Source organism: Phyllosticta citriasiana (assembly GCF_038021145.1).
Source record: "Phyllosticta citriasiana strain CBS 120426 chromosome Unknown IWZ02scaffold_2, whole genome shotgun sequence".
In the NCBI taxonomy this organism is placed as follows: Eukaryota; Fungi; Ascomycota; class Dothideomycetes; order Botryosphaeriales; family Phyllostictaceae; genus Phyllosticta; species Phyllosticta citriasiana.
In genome coordinates this window covers 20,533-40,666 of record NW_027117279.1, presented here as the reverse complement: position 1 = coordinate 40,666, position 20,134 = coordinate 20,533, and the positions used below count along the sequence as shown (strand labels likewise).

General features: G+C 45.5%; 4 protein-coding genes across 4 annotated transcripts; 2 read left to right on the top strand and 2 right to left on the bottom strand.

The window, feature by feature from the left end:
• Positions 1 to 7,059: 7,059 nt before the first annotated feature.
• On the top strand, positions 7,060 to 8,144 carry IWZ02DRAFT_118342 (uncharacterized protein). Its single transcript, XM_066761440.1, has 2 exons — positions 7,060 to 7,721; positions 7,961 to 8,144. Exons 1-2 carry the CDS (start codon positions 7,215 to 7,217, stop codon positions 7,970 to 7,972), a joined length of 519 nt encoding a protein of 172 aa, XP_066625749.1. The 5' UTR covers positions 7,060 to 7,214; the 3' UTR covers positions 7,973 to 8,144.
• A 526-nt stretch (positions 8,145 to 8,670) lies between these two features.
• Positions 8,671 to 9,584, bottom strand: IWZ02DRAFT_487087 (uncharacterized protein; the record flags this gene model as incomplete). Its single annotated transcript, XM_066769327.1, has 2 exons — positions 8,671 to 9,097; positions 9,163 to 9,584. The coding sequence occupies 2 exons, from the start codon at positions 9,582 to 9,584 to the stop codon at positions 8,671 to 8,673; spliced, it is 849 nt and encodes a 282-aa protein (XP_066625748.1).
• Positions 9,585 to 13,661: 4,077 nt separating this feature from the next.
• IWZ02DRAFT_370959 (putative iron/copper transporter Atx1) lies at positions 13,662 to 13,982 on the bottom strand (the record flags this gene model as incomplete). The annotated part of the gene is made up of 2 exons (XM_066764529.1): positions 13,662 to 13,816; positions 13,895 to 13,982. The coding sequence occupies 2 exons, from the start codon at positions 13,980 to 13,982 to the stop codon at positions 13,662 to 13,664; spliced, it is 243 nt and encodes an 80-aa protein (XP_066625747.1).
• Positions 13,983 to 14,350: 368 nt separating this feature from the next.
• On the top strand, positions 14,351 to 17,681 carry IWZ02DRAFT_118227 (BRO1-like domain-containing protein). The gene is made up of 6 exons (XM_066761439.1): positions 14,351 to 14,465; positions 14,518 to 14,755; positions 14,806 to 14,860; positions 14,914 to 15,558; positions 15,613 to 15,859; positions 15,913 to 17,681. The coding sequence occupies exons 1-6, from the start codon at positions 14,458 to 14,460 to the stop codon at positions 17,399 to 17,401; spliced, it is 2,682 nt and encodes an 893-aa protein (XP_066625746.1). The 5' UTR covers positions 14,351 to 14,457; the 3' UTR covers positions 17,402 to 17,681.
• The last annotated feature ends 2,453 nt before the right edge of the window (positions 17,682 to 20,134 follow it).

Here is a 20,134-nt window from a genome sequence, read left to right as displayed (position 1 = left end):
AACGGGTAACGCTTAGGCCTAATATGGTATAGAGGCCGCGCAGCCACACCTTATATTAACGTAGTTAATAGAAATGTGAGGAAATCCGGAGAAAGGTAGAGAAAGGTAAAGAATAGGTAGTAAATAAGGCTATTCTAGACTACTAGAAGGTTCTAGAATAAAATCCTAGGTAGATATAGGCCCGACGGTCCTAGGAAAAATTCGATAGGCTAAGAGCCTAAGGATAGGGCTTAGGATACTAGTCCTTACCCTAAAAATGCCTTACTTATATAAATAAGTAGGCTTTCCCTAGACTTCTTTATAAGTTTAGCTTAATAGCTATCTACCGAGATAGTCTTACTAAGCCTTACTTATAAGAGCGGTCTAGTATAGAAAGAATAGTATATTCTTTCTTATAAGTAGGGAAGGAAGTAAAATCCTACTTATAAATTATAAGGCAAGCTATATAGTAATCTATAGATTACTATTAGCCGGGCTCATAACCTATTAGCGGTGTTCTATAAAGATAAGTAATATCTTTATTATATACCGTATGGTAGATGGTTTATAGTAGAGAATGTAGTAGATTCTTTACTATAAGAGAACTTCCTTAAAGGACTAACTAGCAGGCTACCTAAGGGTGTTTATATAGAAGAACCTATAGATTCTAGAGAGTTCTATCTCTAGGTAATTAGTAATAGGTTCTTCTATTAATAGAAGACGATTTCTAATTAATCTAGACTAGAAGATTCTAGGCCTTAGTAATAAGACAATCTAGAATAAGGGCTAGAATCTAAAAGAACCCGTAGGAATAAGTTCTTAGTAATAGAAGAGGTCTAGAAGAGTCTAGAACAGTCTAGACTTATTCTTAGGCCTCTAACATAAATTAAAGTGTTATTTAATACTAGTTAATTTATATAGCTCCTACGCGAAGGCTAAAATGAACTAAGGACCTTAATCTAATAGTATACTTTTAGGATTTCCGAAAATTTAGTAGACGTAATTATAAAAAAGTTAAGATACTCCTTTAGCGTTAATTTTCTTCATATAAGGTAAACTAAAGGTTCTTTAGGATAACTAGTCTATAATAATAAGGATATAATTAAATCCCTTTTAGTCTTACGGCATCTCTTTAAAATCTATAGCTAGGTATTACTAGGGACTATTAGGAATTAGTAGAGGATATAGAAGGCTAGATATCTTATTAGTAAATTCATAGTTCCGGCGGTAAATATAGTAGTTTTAGCTATATCTCTTAATTATGTAAGTCTAGCTAGGCTAGTAATAGTATTACCATAATAGCTTTTACATTTTATTAATTCTAGGATGGGTAGTAACGTAAGTAGTATATATTACTTTAATTATTCTTACGTAAAGGTTATCCTAGTTAGGAATGACTAATATGCTATAGTAAAGAAGTAATCCATCCTATAGCTTCTAATATGATTCATTTTCCGGTTAAAGACGGGCTATTTCTCTCTATAGTTTAAGATCTAGGTTTTCTCTATTCACGTAGAGGAGTTCATTAAGGAAAATTATTAGTAGAGAAACTTCTAGCTCCATCATCATAAGTAGGACTATCTAGGAAGTAGGAATGAGATACTACTCTTATACGGCCTTTACTTTCTCTTTTTAAGTCTTAAGTTACTCTTACTTTCTTATAAGAATATCTATAATAATGTTTTCCTTTCCTAGTTAGTAGGTAAACTAGACTTAGTACTTAGTAAGTTACTTAGCCTATCTTACTTATTATGCGGATAATTAGCACTTAGAAGTAAAGTATTCTAATGCTTAATAGTCTATAATTATAAGAAAAGGTTTATAAAGGCCTATAAGCATAGATCTCTATTCCTCTAGTCCTTATATAATAGCTAGGAGTTCTTTATTAGGTATTCCGTAGCGGAATTTAGCGTCTAATATTACCTTAGAATAAAAGGATACTAGTTTCCATTCATAATTTTCTTAATATTATAATAGAACTCCCGTAACTACTCTATTACTTATATCTATTTCCGTATAAGTATCTAAAGTTAGATTATAGTTTATAAGTAGTAATTTACTATATATTAGTTTCCTAAGATTCCTAAAAGATTCTTCCTTAACTAGCCTAAGTTATTACTACTTTACTTTTAAATATAGTTTTTCTAGTAGCCGGCTAATTCATCTATAGTTAGGGAGGAATCTCTAATAGAAGTTATAGAATCCTAAGAAAGACTAAAGGGATTAAAGGGTTATAGGTAATTACTAGGTACGAATAGGTTTAATTTTTTACGGGTCTATTAATATACCCTTAGTAGAGATAATATATCCTAAGAATTTCATATAAGTAGTTAAAAACTTACTCTTTTTTATATTAGCTTATAGTCCTACTTTACGTAATCGTTATAGAACTTTAATGATGTGTTAAGTATAATTATACGGGTTTTTAGAAATAATAAGAATATTATCTATAAAAGTAATAACGAAATCATCTAAATAGTTAAAGAGAACTTAGTTAATAAAATGTTAAAAAGTAGTAGGCCTATTACTTAGCCTAAAAGGTAAAATGTAGTATTTAAATAGTCCGTATCTTATATAGAAGGTAGTATATTCTTTAGACTATTCTTAAAGTTAGATTTAATAGAAAGCTTATTAAATGTCTAGTTTTATATAGACCTTTCCTTTACCTACTCTCTATAAGAGTTCTAAGATAAGAGGTAAAGGATATAAGTCTTTCTTTATCTAATCATTTAACTATTAGTAGTTAATATAAATTCGCTAACTACCTCTAGGTTTTTTTACTACTAATACTAGAGAGGCGTAGGGTATATAGCTCTTAGTAATAAATCCTTTCTTTAAATTCTCTTAGATATATTCCTTTACTGCGGTAAGCTATTCTAGAGACATTCTATAGAGGGGACTTATTAGTAGGTATAGAGAATCCTTATATATAAGAGAAATTTAATGATTAACTCCCGTATAAGAAGGTAGTAGCTAGTTAGACTCTTATTTTAAAAAGACGTCACGGTAGTTCTTATACTTAGAGGGTAAATAATTATTAAGGTATTTATTAAAAGCTTCATCTTTATTAGCTTCATTAATATTATCTAGTATAATAGAATAAAGATCTACTACTTCTTTTAGTGTTTTTATAGGTAAGTTAATTTCTATAAGAGAAGTAAAAAAGGTTTCTTAGTTATTAACTTTAATATTATCGGAGATATATATTAAAGAAATTAATTAGTTTATTTATAAAACTTTACTTCGTGCGGATAATTTTAGAATGTTTAAAAGATTTAAAAAAGAAATTCAGTCTAGAGGATCTAACTAAATGAGTTATTAGTTACGGTAATCTAGAAGAATATAATAATATATAAAGAACTAGTAGCCTAGAATAATATTATAGCACCTAATATCTAGTATAAAGGCGTATATTATAACTAGCTAATATTAGAAATGGAATTATAATTAATAAATGAAATTAAGTTACTTATTTATGCGTTAGTTAAACCTAGAGACTTTAAGGTTCCTACTAGTAATCTTTCTTTTCTTAATCCCTAATTCCCTAAGTTATAGAAGGAGTTAAGGGTAGATAAAGCTAGATCTATTTATACTAGTATTAACTAGGGCATAAATAGGTATAGCACGACTACTAGCTATAATTATAGTTTATATAGTAAACGGGTGTCCTCTAATAAGGTCATGAATATTTACCTATAAATTAGTAATTTATAGAGCTCTAAGCTTATATCTTAGGGAGGAGACTTCCCCTAAGGCTTATTATTTTCTAATAAAGAAGAGTATAGTTCTAATATTATATGCTCTTCTCCTTCTTCTTCTATTATAGTATTAACTATCTTTACTTTAGTTTCTAGGCACTATTAAATAAGGTATCTAAACTTTCTATATTAATAGTAGGGTCTAATATTACCTTAGAGTTCCGCTTTTCCTTTACGTGTTAGATTTTCCGTTATTACGTAAGGAGTAGATCTCTATAATAACCTTAAAAAAGGCTACTCTCTTAAACTTCTACCTATTAAAAGAGTGGATTTACCTACTTATTCCTATTATTATTTCTTTATACGGTCTTCCTAGGATGATAAAGATATATTTCTACTATTTTAATACTTAATTATACTTTATATAATAGGGTATACCTTTTAAAGGTATTCTTTAAATGAAATAGAGTTATCTTATTTAATTCCTACTAAATAAGTTTATAGTAGGGGATCTAATAAAGAGTAAAAATCCTCTTTCTATTATTTATATAGAAGGTTAGCTTCTAAAGCTAGGTATATAAACTCTAACTAGAACTTCTAAAGATCTATAGGAATTTTATAATAAAGGTCCTTTAGCTTCTTCTTTACATCCTTTCACTAGTATAGATTCTTAAATACTTACTTAAGCTAGTAATATAAGTTAGTATTAAGGACTAGATTATCTATCTTTATATAGGTATAAAGAAATAGTACTAAATGCTATACTACCTTACCCTATATCCTAGAGAGGATATAACTTATAATAGCTTCCTTAGTATCTATAGTAGTACCTCTTTTAAAGTAGTCCTTATTACTATAGATTTTATTATTTATAAGGAGCCACTAATACTTATACGTAGGGTTTTAGCTATTTATTAATTTAGGTAGGTTAGGCACTCTTAGTATATGTTTCTTCTTCTTCTAGGATCTATTCTCTTCTAAATACTATAAACTTATTAACTTAATAGTATCTTTATGTAATAAAGTTTAATGACTTATAATCCTTTTTACTAAGTTAAGGATAACTTATTTAAGAGTCTTAATTTATATCTTTATATAAATAGTAATATCCTAGGTTTATCCCTTTATAAGAGGAGTAATCTTAGATTAATAGTTATTAGCTTCTTCTAGTAGAATATGCCTAAAAGCTTCTTTAACCTAAAATTATATTACGTAAAAAAGACCTTTCTCTTATACTTATATATTAAGCTTAACCGGTAATAGGGAGTAAAAAGATTATAATAAGAAGGGGAGCACCTATCCTCTTCCTTCCTCTAATTTATAAGGTAATTTAGTACCTCTATATAAGGGTATTTATTATTAACTACTAGACTCCTCTTAAGTACTAGTTATATAGGCTTAATTCTTAGCTATACTATCTACGCATAGAATAGTCTTCTACTTTCTTATAAGTAGGTATAGAGAGGATGCCTCCTTAATATTTATATACTATACTATAGCCTTATAAAGACTTCTATAGTTAATATATACTTAATGCTCTTTAGTCCTTAGATAATACTAATGCGCCTTACTAAGATAACTTAAATTTCCTTCTTAAATAATAGATAGTTATATATAAGGCTTAGGCTATATATATAGTATACCTAGTTTAGGTATTCTAATACCTCCCTTAGGTGATAAAAAAGTAGGATGGGGATAATACCTAGAATAATCTTCTATATCTATTATGAATCATTAAGCGGCTAATATATAGGCTTTCACCTAGAGGCTATCTACTTAGTTAGATATATATAAAATTAAAAAGAACTTAATTAAAGTTAAGTAGTTAAAAGATAAAGTTAAGTAAAGTCTTCTTAATTATTATAAATATAGAAGATACTATATACTCTTCTATCTTCTATATATATTTATATAAGAAGTAAAATAAGAACTAAACTCTCTCTTTACTATGTGAATTACTACTTTAGTTACGTTATTAAAATAGATAAGAAATTAATCTTCTTATTACCGCGTAAAGTTTTATTAGCTATTAAGTAGGCTATATATCCTTAGAAGTATTTATTATCTATTAGTACTACTAGCTTATACGGCTTAGCCGGTTTATATAGCTTAGTTATAATTATCTTCGGCTTATTAAGTGATCACGTAAGGGCGTAGTTATAATATACTCATGTTACTAGCGTCTAATAGCTATTATAATAGCTACTATCTTACTTACTATATCTTTTTAGGTTAGCTAGTATAGTAGTATTAGTCCTACTACCTTATACTATATATTAGTAGACTAATTCCCTATTAGTACTAACTTATATCTACTTTATAGCTAAATAGGTTCTAAATATAAGGATATATTCCTTTAAGAGGGGGGTTATATTATACTACTACCCTAGTATATAGACTAACTAAGTAAGATAGCTACTATCTTACTTACTATACCTTTTTAGGCTAGCTAGTATAGTAGTATTAGCCCTATTACCTTATAATAACTATCTATTTAAATAACTACTTTATATAACTAGAATTAGGTAATTATAAATATACTTAATAGTTTACTACTAAAATTACTACTACTATACCTTATAAGATATTAAAGATATTATATTAAGTACGTATAGTAGAGTCATCTTAGCGCGATTCATATGTACATACACATGTAGCTACAGCTGTAGGGGTCGTTATAGTGTCATATTAACGCTAACGATAAGCATCGGCGTCATCATCACTAACGGCACTGTCGTCTGCGGGGGGAGCTTCATCGACGGCAGCGACGGGCTCGACTGTCTCGACGGCTCTCTCGCTCTCGAGCATTCGGTCTCTTGGTCTCGTTCCAGAGGAAGTAGATGACAAGGAGGCGCCGCTACCCCTGTTCGCAGCGTCCCCATCACCATCGTCTCCCCCCTCTCCCTCCCTGTCATCGCTGCCCCTCCCGCCCACCCCCTCTCCTACGCCAAACACAACACCACGCTCTCCACTCTCACCTTCACCTTCACCATCCGCATCCCCACCTCTCTCCCGCAGAAACCGCTCGCCCACAGCCTCTTCGACATCATCTTCTTATTCAAGTCCCCGCTCCACATCGCTCCCCTCGCCGCTCTCGCCCTCGCTCTACGGCTCCACGCGCGTCCGCCGCGTCGCGAGCCAGCGCTCGCTGCGCAAGACGGCGCTGCTGCAGGCCGTGCTGGCCGAGATGGCGGGACCGCTGGCCGAGGAGGCGGGCGAGGAGCGCATGGCGAGGGCGAGGCTGTTGAGGAGCGCGCTTGCTGCGCGTGCTGCTGCGGATGCGGATGCGGGTGCGGGTGCGGGTTCTGATGGTAGTGCTGGTGGTGGAGATGATGGGAGAAGGGCGAGGGCGAGGGGAAGTTGGGAGGGGTCGGGCAGTGTCAGTGGGTGGGTTTATTTGTGAGATGAGTCGGTGGGAGGTTGGTTGAATGATGGAGTGCATGAGACGAGCAACACCGAGTATCGGAAGAGGAAGACTTATCTCGTCCCACCATCAGCACCGGAAAGTGCCCGCTCGGGGACTCATTTCATTTGTCTATGCTAGTCTTTTTTCTCTTTTGCTTTGAATCGGTTCGATACGCTGGGTCAGCGTGGGCGTTTTGCGGATTGCGGATTCGGATGCGGATGGATGCACAGCGCCACCAATTATGCGCGCTTTCTCTCTTTTCCTCCCGTCATTTCATTTCCTCTTCTCGTCTGTTCGTCCGACTTGTTTTGCTTCGCGTCTGTCATTCATTCATCAAGCCTTGTTCTTGTTGTCGTTATCGTCGCATTTCCACAAAGAAAGCTCCACCGCAGGGTGACACCTTTTCTCTTGTTCGCGTGAGCATTGGTCGATACTCTCTAGGATGCTGCTTTCTTTTCTTCCGTTCTTCCTTTCTGCCTTTTTGCTCCCCCTGTCATCATCATCATCTTCGCAACGTAAGTAATTTGTCAAATTGCTCGTTACCTCTCATCGTCTCTGAAGTATGCAGTCCGTCGTCGTCCGTGGCAACAAAACGCAACCACTGTGCCAGTGTCCATACCAAATCAGTGGCGTCTCGGGTAGGTAGGTTCTACATCCCTCAATCGTCACCGGCAAATTCTCTCAAGTGCAAAGAATTACCTCATTTCCGCCACTACCGCAGAAAAACATCAACACTTTCGCCGCACCGCGCCAAGTCGCTTTCCTCCCCATTTTAACGCTTCACTACCACATGCCTTCTCCGTCATTGCCTCGCCTTCGATTTCGGTTCCTAGTCATAGGCACTGCACGCTGACACGAAATGCCTTTTTCATGCCAGGAGTCGATGTGAAGGCCAGCTGCACTTTTCTCTGCGAGTCGTTGACGTGACTTTCAGACGGCCTTGCCATTTGCGCTTCGTCCGAGGTGAGGCAAGAGCTGTGCTGCGGATGGGTTTGTTTGTTTGTTGGTGAGTCGCGGCACCGCCATCTCTTGAGAGGTGGGCAGGTTCCGGAAGGTTTCGATTAGCTCATCCGGGGAATTGCGTTATGCGCTGTCGTTTTGCTTGCTTGTTGCGGTATCCGAATTGTGCGACCGATCTAGCTGGAGCGACTGGACTCGTCTGCGACACCAAGGAGGAGGAGTTTGGGTGACATTTGTCTCCTCCAGGAGAGAAGCGTAGTCGTTACCTGCCATTATCTCTCTAACACATGAGGATACTCGGCGAGCGACTTTAGGCTGGGAGACAGCAAGGGTTGCACGACACACAAGGCAGCGTAGACGGACACGGAAAGCATGTTTAACAAGAAATTACTTCAATTACAATGCTAATGAGCGGATACAGATCCTCTATCCATCCGTAGGAGCTGCTCAAAACGCCCGTCCCAAGAAAGACCCGAAGGACAACACCAAAACGCAGAACCATGTCTTCCGTCGAAGTCCGTGGACTCTTTGGGTATGCATGTTAGCAAGCCTCCAAGGGCATTGGTGAGGAGGGAAGGGGAGCGCAGGCTTACTTCCACGAACCGAGGCATTCCACTCCACCAGTTTCTAGGCGTCCCTGCCATCCCAATCGCCCTTCCTAAGGGCGATCGCGACAATGGTGAGCTCGCCCTCGAAGTGGCACTTGATCTCGGTCTCCTTCTTGGAGATGTGCCTCTTATAAATGGCCCTCTTCTCGTGGTCATGCTTCTCGTGCTCGTGCTCGTGCTTCTCATGGCCATGCTTCTCTTCATCGTCCTTCTTGGAGCTGCTGCTTTCGATCGGTTTTGCATAGCAGTACTGTCCATGGTCGGTGCAGATCATGTCGTCTTCGTCATCCCCGTGGTCGCTGCCGCCGCCAATGGTCGACGTCCTGGTCGTCTTGGTGCAAGTGATTTCGAAGGTGAGTTCGCCAATCTGGACGTACATGAGGCCCTTGTACTCGTCCTCATTGCCATGGTGACCCTTCTTCTTGGTTAAAGCACGCGGAAGAGCACTAGATGATCCGTCAGATCGGTTCAAGTCAGAAGTAAAATACGGTGGACTTGCCCTTCCGCATACACCCAGACAAGCTTGACGTAGGCAGTAACCGTCTCCTTTGTGACAATCTCCTCATCGTCAACGTTAATGACGAAGGCCGTCCTGGCGCGCTCGCAGCGCTGGAAGTCTCTGGCATTTTGAACACCAGACTTGCAAGAAGTGTACCATTCCGTGTTCGGGTTGAAGACCTGGAATTCGACCTCGTAGTATTCGAGCGTGCCCTCGAATTTGAAGTCGTAGACGACGACGCCCTCAACGTCGTACTTGTCGTAGTTGTACTTGTCATCGTGGTCAGGATTGAAGCATCCCGACACTGAACCGCCGCCGCCACTTTCACTGCAAACGTGGTCTTCGCGTTTTATGAGGTCCTTGGTAGGAGGTTGAGCTGCAGGTGCGGCAGCGACCAAAGCGGCAGCAAAGGGCAGGAAGTTGAGGAAACGCATTTTCAAATAGCGCTGAGGGGAGACCGAGTGTCAATGTATTATTGATTTGCAGAAGAGGTAAATGGGTATATGTCCAGCGCTTGTATTCAGAAGTCGAGAAATTCGCCTCTTCTATATAGTACACAGATTCTGAGGCTCTTCCCCACTCTGCCATAGCAATCTTTCGATCATCCGTCTCTTGGCCGAAAGTAGAGACAAAAGAGGAACGCAGGAAGTCTGTGCGTCAAGCTGCCTGTTCGGCGACTTAGAGAGGGGAATATTGGAAGTTTGCTTGTGCTGTCATGGCGAAGTTTCCCAGCGTTAAGCCGAAGGTACGACGGGAAGTCAACAAGCATCAAGGTCGTAGTCGTAGTTTGCCTCTAAGGATACAATTGGGTATACAGCAGTGTTCTTTCCTCCGCCATAACCTTTCTGGTAAGTTGCTTTTTGGGGTAAGAGTATGTTGGTGTTGACTGGAGCGCAAGACCTTTGAGGATTGGCTGGTATATTTGGGCGGATCTATCCGAGTCGCCATTGGTCTCCTCCGGCGCGTTCCTGGTAGGGTTCGCCATTGAGAGGTATTGCCGACAAGGAAACCAGGCCACATCTCGCCCGTGCCGTCGAAGTAACTTTGTGGATTCAGGAACGTTTGTCAGTACCAAGAGCCAGGAACCGCGATCCGAAAGCAACATATTCGCGCTTTTCCATTGATGCGCGGACATGTATTGCGTTCTACTCTCCCGCCGGTTTCCAGCGTCAGTAATTTTTGAGTGAAAGAACGCAAGAAAGATAGGAGATTATGTTTACACACTGGGAGACTTTGTTTACTCTTCCCCTCTGATATCACCCTAGCTAATTAGGGACATGGGAATCTGTCTCTACACCCGTTACTAAGGCATAGTATTTCACATATAGATAGAATTAACATTAGATACTGGGGTGGAAAAGTAAGAATCAGACCTCTAAGCAGGTTGCCTGACTAAAAGTTCAGAACTCTTATCCCAACTGATGCATCTTGCTCGCCGCTTCACTAAAGAGGAAGAGCATCAGATACAAAGGCTAATCTCTTGTGATTGAGAAGTCGAACCTAGGCAATATCGATATTTTGATGACTTTGAGCTGATTCCAGGCTCTATTCGTGATCGTCGAGTCGAATTCTGCTTGTTCTTCCACTAGGACGATGGTACGACGTATCCTGATCGGAAGCTTGATCGGCCAAACAATGGAAGCAAAAAAACGGGCGCGGAGAAAACGCTCGAGGTAAGCTTCAATGAAGCCACTCCGGACTGGCCGTTGTCTTGGAAGATCCTCATCTCTGATCTTGAAGGTGAATGTGTTGTTTCGGGACGAAGGGAAGGCCAGCTGGTTGTTGTCGTCGAACAGGTTGCAGAGATATATCCCCTGAGCAGTTGAAGAAACGCGTCACCATATCGTCACTTCACCCAGCCATGCTCCAGGCCAACAGCATTGCGTGTCTCTCCGACACAGAGCCGCAGAATCCGTGCAGGTAGTGTTCCTATGTCCTTGGACAAGGGCGAACGAACGAGGTCCATGCGCACTGCAGGCGGCTGTTAGCTCAAAGCTGAGAAGTCAAATGTCAAAATCAATATTATGAGATAATGCGCCATTCAAGCCGTTTTCGGAAATTTGGTCCACGATATCAAGGCGACGTGCTTGTCGTGTTGTCCCGGAATGGTAAATTGATAGGCCAGCTTTATGCTTTACCGGAAATGCGCATGTGGCGGAGAAACAATGTCTTCATGTCAGAGGGCCGCCGCAAATTGTCCATCGCCAAGGAGTGAGCCACACTGGTCAACTCAGTATAAGGCTTTTCAATAATGCCCGCAGAATGACGACTCATGCTTTCCAGGCTGTTGCGTAGCGATGTTGCGTCAATCAGGAATGGTGTGGTGGAGGAAGATGAGGAATGAAAATGAAGCTAGATTGATTGCCGAAAAGGAAATTGATGCGGCGCAGTGTTGACGAGTCAGCCGTATCGATTAAGTAGTCAGCATGTGAGTAATGACTGCTAAGCTTAGGCAAGACGCCTTTCCGGCGAACATTGGAGTTCGCAGGTGGATGTTTACCTTAGTAGTGGATTCTTAGGTACTTCACAACCCGCGTTCGGAGTTGACTATCAAAATTCTAAGGATGTACATATAGAGGATCCTAAAAATATCACATAGTCATAACCCATCACGAGCACTCTCAGTGAGGCCCCATCATTCAAAGACACAGTAAAGGGAGACACTAACACCTTAGTATAATCGGTCCGTCTGATGTGTGACTATGCAGTGAGCTGAGTGATCACTATATTTATTAGCGTAAAGAAGTGGGTGGTTTTGTGCCGTCATGGGAGAAATGAGAGCACCGGTACTTGCCGCCACCGTGCTTAGGATAGACTAATCTAACAGGATAAACATTACTATGACTTTCAGTTCGCGTGTCTGCGTGATGAAAAGACCATCTTAGTGGAGTGACTTCTAGACTGAAGCTTTAGTAACTAAAATAGATATTGTGAGTTGACCGCACGTGCAGCATCTAGGTGAAAGTTTAACGGGGCAAAGGTTCGACAAGGATCAGGCCGTTGCATGCTTCCCACTCACTAACAAAATCAACATCTACGTGGGATTGTTAGTATCTTTGATCCAAGTTGAATGACAATAAGAGGCAGGGGAATCATTGTGGCTTGGATGTGTGCAATAGCGTCTTTCAAATTGCCATTGTCGGCATAATTTCGCCCGTCAGGGTTCCTTGCAGCATTCAGCCCAACCGTGTCGGAAGCATTGTTGCTGGCTTCTAGAAGCGGGCCAATTTCGGCTTGGCAATTCTAGCTTTTTGACTTGAAGCCCCAAGATGCTCTGTTCCAATTTTGTCCGGAACGTTGAAAGCCAAATGGGAGAAAGGTTTTTGTCATCACATGACTGAGGACGCGTATACCTATTGACGGCTCGATGGGTAGTCATGATGGAGCAGAAATCTGCATTGTTGCGCTATGGCGCGCATCACCTTCGAGTATCCAGGAAAGGTTTGACTTGATATCAACTGCATGCTGGTTGTCGAAAGAATTTAGAAAGCTGAGGGTCAAGGGTTGCCCGAGGTCGAGGACAACTGGAATGAAGGAACCCATAAGGAACCGATGACGTTGCTGGACCGGACCGCTCGGGCCGCGCCACTTCCGGTTGGGCCCGTTGACATCACGTGCTCCCCACAGGTCAGGTCGGCGCGGCAGACAAAACCTGTCGTTCTCTCAGGCTCTTCTTTTGCCCATCTACATAAAACTACAGGTCTCGAACAGCACCTTCTGCGGTTGATGTCTCGCGCGCAGAGGGTATGCTCTTTATATTTCGAGCTGGAGGACCAAGAACGAAATAGTCGCCCTTTCTAATCCCGCTGCATCCTCAGTTTCCGCCGTGAGTGTTGTGGGTTCGCTTTGGGCCGACAAGCCTTCCCTTTCCAGTAATGTTAGTTTTCTTACTGGAAGCGCCCGGGCTCGTCTGTATTTAGTCACATGCGTCCTTTTCGCTCGCGCTGCTGCATGTGCTCATTTTGTGTTGCGACCAGGAGCTATCTCCGCTCTCCAGGACGGGACGGTGCGGATGGCTGCAGGCCATGAATCGACCTATTGAGATCAACTGATGGAAAGCAGTGGTGATGTATGTTGCTTCAGATTGGAGATTTGAATATGCAGGAGCACGCCCACGCAAGCGGATCAGGATGATCAGCAGAATCGAGAAGTGTGCAAGCAATACCAAGTCACCAAGTTTCTGTCTCAGGCAAGAGTCGGGAATGTGTCCTTGGTGTTGAGGGGCATGAGCAGGTGGGGTAATGTGCTCAGGGCTCAAGGCCAACACAAACCCAGAACCCTGAATGTCTGAGACCTGGCAGGCATTGATCTTTGTCGATGGATGATGGGTTTGTCTTCGCTGACGCTGTTGCAGGTGTTGACGTTCCTGGAGGATACCATCACAATCAACGTTCGTCCTTGCGAGCACTTTGCGCACACATGATTGAAATAAAACGTGTGCCTTGCATTTCATGAATTCAAAAAAGTCCCATGAACAGGGCCAATCATTCGTCACCACTTCCCCTCGCCCTCTATTCGACGCTCTTCGTTTGTCCGTCAGCCTCGCCAGAGTTGACCTTCTTGCCCGTCTTCTTGATGGTGTTCAGAACAGTGTCGTAGTCGAGCGAATCGGCGGCGACGACTTCTGCGGTTTGCGACTCGAGCGAAATGTTGTGCGACTTGACGCCTGCGTAGCCAAAGTGATTAGAGCGAGTTACAAAGAGGGTCAGACGAGGGGGGCGCCTGGAACCCGGGGCCTACTTACCATCGAGCCTTTTGAGGACACGGTCAATGGCACCAGAGCAGCCGCTGCAGCTCATGGTGACGTTGAACTTGTAGACGTGCTCAGACATGGTGGATAGTTGTTGGTGTCGAAGGCTTCGGTGGTCTTTGCGAGGAAGAATATGGAGCTGACGAGGTGGGGGTGCTAGGGGTGTGGAGAAAGGAGTCGTTGTATGTTGCGTGCTTGTTGGCTCACGGGGTTTATAAGCGTGGTCGGAGTTCCGCAAAGCGCGCGTTTTCTGAGACGATGTGGACAAACGACGCCCTCGCTTCCATGCTATGGTCCCGTCAGCTCATTGCTGACCTGTCACTGGCATGGGCATCCACTCTGAAACCATTGTAGTTTGGGTAAATGCAACGCCCCTCTCCATGCTCCATGTGGAGAGGCGCGTGGTGATCGCAGAGCGTCAGGTCCAGGCGTGCAGTCCAGTCGCACCCTGGCAGACGTCACCGCCCGACCGAAGACGTCCCGCTTCCTTTCGTGAGCCGCAACAGTGGTAAACAACCTCCAGCCTGGCAGGCCTTACCTTGCCCAAACGCCGCAGAATGGCTTCGTGCGTCCTCCCTTTGACCAACACATTGATAGCGCGACTGATCTTTACCCAGAAACATGCTCCACCTGCCATTCCGGCGCTCGCACGCTGTGACCTTGTCCGACTCGATCAAGCAGTACATTTCTAGCAAGTATGACCAGCATCCGGACATGTTCACGGCCGACCTCGACGCCATCGATTCGTTGCGATCCAGCGCCATCAATTCTATAGAGCCTCATGCGAGCGGGGTCAGGAAACTGCAGGCCTATGCCGCCCAGCTGGTTTGGATAGGCGGAAAATTTCCTGTAGATGTATGTGGGCTCTACCCTCGTCCAATCCTCCAAGGCTTACGGTAATTCAGATTGGTGTCGAGTTCATGTGGTATCCTGCCCTAGGCTACAACACACAACGGCCAAGTATAATGACGCGCAGCGGTTGAATCTTAGCAGTGCTGATTCCGCGAGAATAGCATCCGAGAACAATATCCGCTTCGAATTGGCCAACATCCTATTCAATCTCGCTGCCATGTACTCACAGCTCGCCACCTCCACCAACCGAACTACCTCTGACGGCCTCAAGCTGGCCTGCAACTATTTTTGCGTATCCGCAGGAGTCCTCTCACACCTCAAAACCACCGTTATACCCGATCTGCGGACAGCACCACCCGAAGATATGGATACTATGACATTGGAAAGCCTTGAACATCTCATGTTGGCGCAAGCGCAAGAATGCTTCTGGCAGAAAGCTGTGAAGGACGGCCTCAAGGACGCTTCGATATCAAAGCTGGCGGCCAAAGTATCAGACCTATACGTCGCTTCCGGGGACTGGGGAATCAAGTCGAATGCTATAAGCAGCGAATGGATACATCACACGACAGCGAAGCACCACCACTTTGCAGCGGCGGCACAATTTAGGGCAGCGCTTGATTGCCTCGAAAAGCGAAAATATGGCGAAGAAGTGGCAAGATTACGAGACAGCCTAAACTGCGCGAATGAGGCGCTCAAAGAAGCCCGTTATATAAGTAAAGCGGTCCAAGCTGATTTGAACGGCCTCAGAAACAGAGTGTCGGAGGACTTGAAGCGCGCAGAAAAGGATAACGACATGATCTATCTTTGTATGTCCATCCTTGGCTTGCGCAGAGAACTGGCCAATTGACCAGCTTTACTAGTGCCTGTGCCCCCAAAGTCCGAGCTCAAGACTCTTGACCGAGCGAGCATGGTAGCGGCCAGAGTTCCCAAGGAAGTTTCCGACCCCTTGTCGATGCTCGGGGATAATGGTGAGCTTGGACGGCCACTGTTTTCCAAATTGGTGCCGTACTCCGTGCACGTCGCTGCAAGCATCTATGCCGACCGCCGGGACCGTTTGGTAAACAAGACAATAGAAGAGCTGGAAGATCTCACGGCACGGATACACGAGTACGTCAAGGCTGCACTGCCACAACTATCGAGGCTGAGCTAACGATTTGCAGGGTCCTAAAGTCCCTCCACCTCCCAGGGTCTCTGCAGGCGCTGGAGAAGCCCCTGGGCTTACCGCCGGGACTTGTGTCACATGCAGAGGAAATCCGCCAACAAGGTGGCCTTGACCGCATCTACCGGTCCATCGACGAGACGGAAGGATTGAAAGAGTCAGACCGCGCCGTCTATCAAGAAGGCGTAGATCTACTGAGGAGCGAAGCCGCCGAGGATGAGCGCGCTCGCCGAAAGTACGGGACAGACCGCTGGACACGCGCTCCGTCCGCAGAGGCGGCCAAGAAGCTCTATGCTCAACTTAGCGAGATTGAAGGCTATCTGAACAGCGCGGCCAATAGCGATGGCATCGTGCAGGGCAAGGTCAAGGAAAACGAATCCTTGATACGGCTGCTGAGCGGCACGGACCGGGATCTGGAATCGTTTGTTCCAAGCAGTCGACGGGTGACCATGACGGCGGAAGTGGAGCGGGAGGCGAGTAAGCTGCGAGGATGCCTGAATGAAGTGGCGCGGTTTGAGAGCCGGCGGAAGAAGAAGACTGAGGCTTTGAAGGCCAGGGCCAAGCAAGACGACATAAGTAAGCCTAGTCCCTGCTGCAACACCAACATTGGCTCTCGGCAATATGCTGACATTATACGTACAGCACCTTCGCTTCTCTTCGAGACTGCCCGTCTCGAGAGAGCATACCCTATGCAGCCCATTGAAGCAATCCAATTCGAGGGCCTCTTCAGCGCACATCTTGAAGAAAACTGGAACCCCGAAACAAGCGAGCTTCTCTCCTCCGAGTCCCAGCTTCAGTCGACACTAGTATCACGCCTAACAGCAGCCAATGCTGCCTTCAACGCCGCACGCGCGCCCAGCACCAACAAGTCATCCTCAGACCGTGAGGCGGCGCTGCAGAAGCTGGAGAACGCCTACTTCAAATACAAGGAGGTCATTTCTAATCTCGACGTAGGGCGCAAGTTCTACAACGACCTGGCCAAGGTGGTGGGCCGGTTCCGCGAGGACGCGCGCGCCTTTGCATATGCGCGCCGCGCCGAGGCAGCGAGCGGCGAGCGCGACATTGTCGAGGGCATGGAGGGCCTCGTGATCCGCGAGGAGGGCCGACGGCGCGAGGAGCAGCTCAAGGGCGAGCGCGAAAGGCAGGTCCGAGCGAGCATGCTTGCCGGGCAGCCCGTCCCGTCGTCGTTCGATGCCGCCGGCGGAGATGCAGCCTCTTCTCCGCAACAGCAGCAGCAGCAGCAGCAGCAGCCGCTCGGTAGCGGGACGGCGACGCCTCTGCCCGCTCCAACACCCACTCGCGCCAGCTTCGTCGAGGGCGTGCAGGCGGGCGCTGCTGGCCCCTCGACCAACGGCATGTGGTCGCCGGACATGGGCATCCGCTTCGGTGGGCCCCCTGCAGGCGGCGCCGCGACAGCACCGCAGCAGTCGTCCGGGGCAGAAGCACAGCACCGGACGTGGGATCCAAGCATGGGACTCAAGTTCGGGTGAGGAGATGACGGGGTACTTTTGTGCTTTCGTGCGAAGAGCTCTTTGATGAGGGCAGTCGCACGCGGGGCAGATTCATGTCCGGCGTTGGTGGTCCCAAGGGGTGGCGGTGCTGGCTGATGATATCCATCCATCGTACTGCGGGGCCCGTTTTCACACTACGGCCGGCGTCGACACTGACTACCACCGCCACAAAGGGTCCCTTTTACCGCTGCTGCCGTCCTATCATCTTTCTCTCACTACGCACGTCTGGACATGACGGGGTTAGCGCATTTCGTGTGCGCCTTAGTGGTGCCCCTAGACTTCTTTTTCATTCTGCCTCTTTTCATCCGTTGCTAATCCTCTCACATTCATACCATTGGACTTTTGAGTGAGCAAAGCAGAGTCAGCATCTCCCCCTTCTTCCTAGCTGCAGTACGAAATGTCGAGAATGGGCCGTCAATGATGTTAGCGTGGAGACGAGAATAAGAGGAAGGGTCAACGGCAGGCAAGGGATGCATTAGTGCGCTAGAGCAGCAACGACGTCCTGAAAACAGGGCAGAGGGTTCAACGAATCAGGATCTCAGATGATGGTTATGTCTTCTGGCAAAACGATGAACCGACATGGAGGTGCAAAAGTAGGAAAGCGTAGTAAATGGAAGAGGCTTAGATGGTATCGTGCGGCATTTTCCCTCCAAAGAAGTGTTTCCTGAGATTGGAATGAAGATAATGATGAACGGACAAGAAGAAGAAGAAGAAGAAGAAGAAGAAGAAGTGGATCACCCGGGGATTGCAGGGCGTTGGCATCCATAGAGAAAGAAAGGAGCAACGTGTGGGTAAAGACCATGACGATGATGACCCTCACTACAACGATAGCATCATTAGGTATGTAGGAGAGTGAGACAGGGCTCGGTCGAGGAGTCAGTCAGGTTGACGGACCGGACTTCAAGGGACGGAGAGACTGAGGCACCACAGTACGGTCGGTGGTAGGTAGGTGGGTAAGTGAGGCGCAGGCACGCACGCACGCAAGCAAGCAAGCCCCCCCGCCCCCTTCCTCTCCGGCGGGACGATGATGCCACTGGAGCGCCCCGTGTGGCTGTGTGACGGTGCGAGGCAAGGAACGGGGACGGTTCAACGTCTTGTCGGGAACGCCAACGCAGTTCTGACCCAGACTATGCGCGAGTTGCCGGATTTTATTTCGGGGGGTTTTATTTATTTATTTTTTTTCAATTTTTTTTTTTTATGCTGCACCATTGCTTTTTTTGGTTTCGGGATTGGTCTCGCCGGCCAAAAAAAGATGCCATGCACTGGCGCGCGCGTATGACGGGAGAGCATTGGCTCAATTGGGCAACTGAATCTGATGGTCGCAAAGATAGGATGTCACGGAATGGCAATGGGCCGATTATTGCGTCAATGCATCATCGAGTACGCACGTCGTGGTCCCTTGAAGAGCTGAAAGCGCCGAGTCAGGACGAGATGTCGATGCGGGTAGCGGGCGGGAGGTTGAAAGGAAGAGAGGACAAGGGTGGTAGCGGCTTGGCCTCTTGGTTAAATGTCTGCCTGGAGGTACGTATAGTTTCGACGACGAGGACGCGTCAGCGCCAGGCGTTGGCATTTGGAATCGAGTGCCGTTTAGTTTGAGAGGCATCCATGGACTAGCCGGCCGGTGTCGAGAGTGAGGTGAATAACCGGCGCATGGTGAGGCGGGTTCTATAGCATGTACTCGTGCAGACAGTGTTTGCTTTATGATGTAATTGCGAGAAAAACGCCCAAGGCATCAAATTCCAATTGCATCTCACGTGGGGCAGCAAGGCTGAAACCAACGACTTTGGGCGGCGCACTACTAGATATTCCCGCAGAATCCACAGGCACAGGCACAGGCACAGGCACAACGACAGACTGCTAAGAATAGCATGCTGCAACGGCGACGATCACCCGCGCGAACCAAGTGTTTGATGATGAAGATGAAGCTGGAGATGGGTGAATTGTGCCTTGAACTCTGCCCTGGGCTCGCTTGGTCACCATGTGGCAGTGCAGCGGCGGCACGACCAATCGACATCAAAATCTGGAAAGAGAGCAATAGCCGACGAGTCAAAGTCCCAATACGTGTTTCAACTTGAGCATCTCCTCGGTCGCTCAGCTCTGCACTATGACCGAGTCTGTATGTAAAGCTACATGTACCTACCTTAGTAGCACCATACGAGAGTTGCGCGCAAAACAGAGCCAGTGGAGCCGGCCCGTGCCCGCCACCAGCCACTGCCCTTGCCCTCCTACGCCCGCCGTTTGTCAGAAAGACTCTTGAACACGCCGCTCTCTCTCTCTCTCTCTCTCTCTCTCTCTCTCTCTCTCTCTCTGTCTCTTCTCCAGCATCATAGCCGTCATCACCACCACGACAACCACCACCACCACCACCACCACCACCAACCAACCCCTTCAAGCGTTGGCTGCACCTGCCTACCCGCCCGCCGAAGCTATCGACTACTTATCCTCCACATATCCGCCACTGGCTGCACCACTACCTGGGGCCCGCTCGGCCTAATTCACCGTCCGCGCGCCGCACTTAGTACTCGGCGGCCCCCACCGCCAACCGCGCCCTCTACCTCTTCTTTCGCAAATCTCTCTCCGCAAATCGCAATTCCTGTTGTCCGGCTATATTTGGCCCCTCTCGTGTGCCCTCCAGGACCTCGTCGCACACAAGGCTTCGCTGCCTTAAAGTCGCCTGCGCTGACTGACCTACCGCCGTCCCGCTCCCACCCT

Excerpts from the sequence above, each read along its gene's own strand:
- IWZ02DRAFT_118227 (XM_066761439.1), top strand. Across the intron at positions 15,559-15,612 it reads TAACGACATGATCTATCTTT|TGCCTGTGCCCCCAAAGTCC; the intron begins GTATGTCCATCC and ends CAGCTTTACTAG. Across the intron at positions 15,860-15,912 it reads CTCACGGCACGGATACACGA|GGTCCTAAAGTCCCTCCACC; the intron begins GTACGTCAAGGC and ends AACGATTTGCAG.
- IWZ02DRAFT_118342 (XM_066761440.1), top strand. The coding sequence starts at position 7,215 with ATGCTAGTCTTTTTTCTCTTTTGCTTTGAATCGGTTCGATACGCTGGG.